The following is a 3,334-nucleotide window of genomic DNA, read 5'->3' as shown; positions in this document are numbered from 1 at the left end:
ATTTCATTTTCCTACCGTGTAAACGCGACATGTATAATTAAATAGCTATGACCATTTATAATTATATATATGTATTAGCTGTAGATGCAAAGTGTATGCATGTGGATAAATAGTGACAGACAAAAAAATGTTTCCACTGGACATGACAAGGGTGTCTTTTACTATAGCCAATATTTATACCTTCACGCATGGTATGTAAATGCCAGTGTTAACTTGTGACCTTTTTGTTAGCAAGTGTAATCGCTACTCTGGCATTCGTACTTACTCATATTAAGCACACATCACCATCCATTACAGGGACAATTACGGCCCTCCCCCTGGCCCTATGGGTGGTCGTATGAACGATCGCATGGGTCCGCCACTGAGAGGTCCGCCAGGAGGCCCGGGTATGCGAGGCCCTCCACAAGACCGATACATGGGCAGAGGTCCCCCCGGGGTATGTGTATGTATGTATACAGTTATTGTTATTGTATATACACGCGCATACAAAGCTATATATATATATTTATATATTTGTATATGTATACATATATAAACGTACATGTATGTATTGTATGTATATGTATATGTATATATATGTATCAATATATATATATATATATACGTAATACTACTACCATGCACATGAGCGTATACATCCATGATTATTACTACCATGCGCATGTGCGTTCACCTCTATAGCAAACCCATCCTAGACATCCATGTTTACTGTTAACATGCGCATGTTCTTTCACCTATACAGGCTGGTGATATGAACCATGGTCGGTCCGTAGACCCTCGCGCGCCCGCCGCCCTACCGACGCCTGTGTTGATGGTGTATAATGTGCCGCCAGCAGTGAACTGCGACGGTATCTTCAATTTGTTTAGTCTGTACGGCCAAGTGATGAAGGTGAGCGCTACGAGTCGAGGGTTTTGGACGACTTCAGATATTTGTTGTCCGTATCTGGCCTATCCATAGGGAATGTGCAGGACTACTTAGATGTTGGTAGTCAGTATTTGGCCTGTTCATAGGAGGCTTACATAGACCTGTGGTGGTCCCATGCACGGCTTGTCTGCATTTCTAATAGTAGTTATGTGATATTAAAGTACCCGGGGTGATAATGTAGTCGAATTGGTTCGAGTGATTACGCTCTTACGCCCACCCGTGGTCTATATTTAACTCTCTGATTCACAGGGTTAGCGCACCTGTTACAATCTCATCGTGCCTAGAACACGTCAGGAACATAAGATACAGTACGTCCCTAGTGTAGCGAGGTGACAACTCCTCACACCAATTTCCATCCTCACCTTCATCCATAAACCACACACACACACACATATATATATCCACACATTGACTAAACCACACACATTCACTAAACCATTCACATTCACTATACCACACAAATCCACAGGCCAAGAAGCTACCAAACAAGGAAGGTGCGTACATGGTTGAGATGCTGGACGGCATGGCGGCAGGTGCTGTCCTGGATGCGCTCCAGGGGACCACGTGGTATGGGTCTGAGGTGGCGCTGCAGCCGTCCAAGCACTTGTTCATGGGCGGTAACACAAGTACCAACGAGACCAGGACTGTAGTCGACTACACACAGTCTGAGCACAATCGCTTCTCACGGGGCAACAAGAACACCAAAGTGCACGAGCCCACAAAAGGTGTGTGTGTGTGTGCTGAGCTGGGTATTGGTAGGTGGCTAAGGTGGGTGTCTGTGTATTCGAATGCGTCTTGAAAGGCGTGCGTGTGTACTTAAATAAATGTTTCGTTATCAACCACATATCAGTTATGCTCGGTTGTAAGTGTACCTTCGAGCAGATATGGGTACAGGTGTACCTTCGAGCAGTTATGGATAGTTGTGTTACGCCTGTGTGCGCGACATATGTCTTTTTACTGGTTACTACATAGCTGTATACCAACCTTCTGGAGACTTCGTCATGTCATTCCTGTACGTCTGAGAGAATGAGCGAATCTAGTCCCAGGGGATCGCATGTCGGCCGACCGAGTGTTTCCCACCCCCCCCTTTATCGCCAGCAGTTGCACATAGACTGTCATACAGTTTTCATGTGAACAGTGCGATATCAAGTCCTTCGAGTGTGCTTCCCTCACCTATCGCCAGAGTGTATGTAGGGTCTCGTTGCCTTTCCTACCGGACTTTCCAACATTATTTATGGATTTACCTACGTAGGCACTCCATCTATATCGATATACGCACTCAATCTAAATGTACGTACGCACTCAATCTCCCTGCCCTTGTCTGCTTGATCCGCCACAGTGGTGCACTTCTATAACCTGCCCCCTGAACTGACTCTGGACCAGCTAGGAGCTATCTTCTCGGACAACGGCGCGCCCATGCCCATTGACCAAGTCATTTTCAACAAGGGTATGTGCGGCGATTCACGTATACAGACGTTTGGTTGTGCAAACTGGTCGAAAGTGCCCTAACTTTCTTTGCATTGCATGCATCAGTGTTCTGTATGTATGTGTATTAGTGACCCTAGTTTTGACCCCCCCCCTCTCTTTTTCTCTCTCTCCTTGTGTGTTGGTATTGGGATTTGGCTGTCGGTGTAGACCAGCAGGTGCTCGTAATAGACGCATCTTAGTTGCCAGGTTCATCTGTTTGCGTGGCATTACCACCTGCGCAAGCAGTTGCACTTGTAGTCTAATTGTTAACTGGCATACATGTTATTGATATACTCGATAGGCTGCTCGCACATATACCCGTGCGTCTCTTGATCCAACCGTTATTCGATGCTATTCCATATCCGGGCGTGTATTACGCCCAGTAAAACGAAGAGTGTGTTATACATACTGCATAGCCCGTGTTATTCAAACGTCCTTGTCCTCCATTCGTTCTTACAGGTCCGGAGAAGAAGTCGTCGTCTGGTCTGGTGGAGTTTGCGGATGTTGATTCGGCCACACAGGCAGTCATCAGCGCGCACCACTCACAGATCCTCATGGGAGAGCGCAAGTTCACCGTCAAGATGGCGTTCTCAGCCACAATCGCCGTAAACAGCAAGAAACAGTAGATGATACGATTGGATGATACGATTGATCTCATTGTGTTTGTATGATACGGTGCGATACAGACACACACAGCAGCTTTGTATAGAGGCGAAGCGATGTTCTGAGGGTGAGCGTATCAGGTTCAGGGCTCAAGGTGGCGAGTGCCTTCATAATGAAACTCGGCCTGTTAACGATACTGGTATATGAGTGCTGCCCTGAAGGAATCAACACACGCTTGGTTTCAGGGGAAACGATGTACACGTGGCTGTGTCTGTGTGTGCGACTGTCCAGTTCAGTCTACCAGAACATACCTATCGACTACTGTATTACTTGACACCC

The 3,334-nt window shown here is 46.4% G+C and overlaps 1 protein-coding gene across 1 annotated transcript; it reads left to right on the top strand.

The window, feature by feature from the left end:
* Positions 1–296: 296 nt before the first annotated feature.
* SARC_09517 (hypothetical protein) lies at positions 297–3,334 on the top strand. Its single transcript, XM_014296460.1, has 5 exons — positions 297–436; positions 743–889; positions 1,395–1,650; positions 2,265–2,372; positions 2,852–3,334. The coding sequence occupies exons 1-5, from the start codon at positions 326–328 to the stop codon at positions 3,016–3,018; spliced, it is 789 nt and encodes a 262-aa protein (XP_014151935.1). The 5' UTR covers positions 297–325; the 3' UTR covers positions 3,019–3,334.

The sequence above is a fragment of the Sphaeroforma arctica genome (assembly GCF_001186125.1).
Source record: "Sphaeroforma arctica JP610 unplaced genomic scaffold supercont1.977, whole genome shotgun sequence".
Taxonomy (NCBI): domain Eukaryota; class Ichthyosporea; order Ichthyophonida; genus Sphaeroforma; species Sphaeroforma arctica.
The sequence above is the reverse complement of the archived record's forward strand: the minus strand, read 5'-3'. Positions and strand labels throughout refer to the sequence as shown.

Coding starts and splice junctions, on each gene's coding strand:
- SARC_09517 (XM_014296460.1), top strand. CDS start 326: ATGGGTGGTCGTATGAACGATCGCATGGGTCCGCCACTGAGAGGTCCG. Junction 890..1,394: donor TGTACGGCCAAGTGATGAAG/GTGAGCGCTACG, acceptor ACAAATCCACAG/GCCAAGAAGCTACCAAACAA. Junction 2,373..2,851: donor CCAAGTCATTTTCAACAAGG/GTATGTGCGGCG, acceptor TCGTTCTTACAG/GTCCGGAGAAGAAGTCGTCG.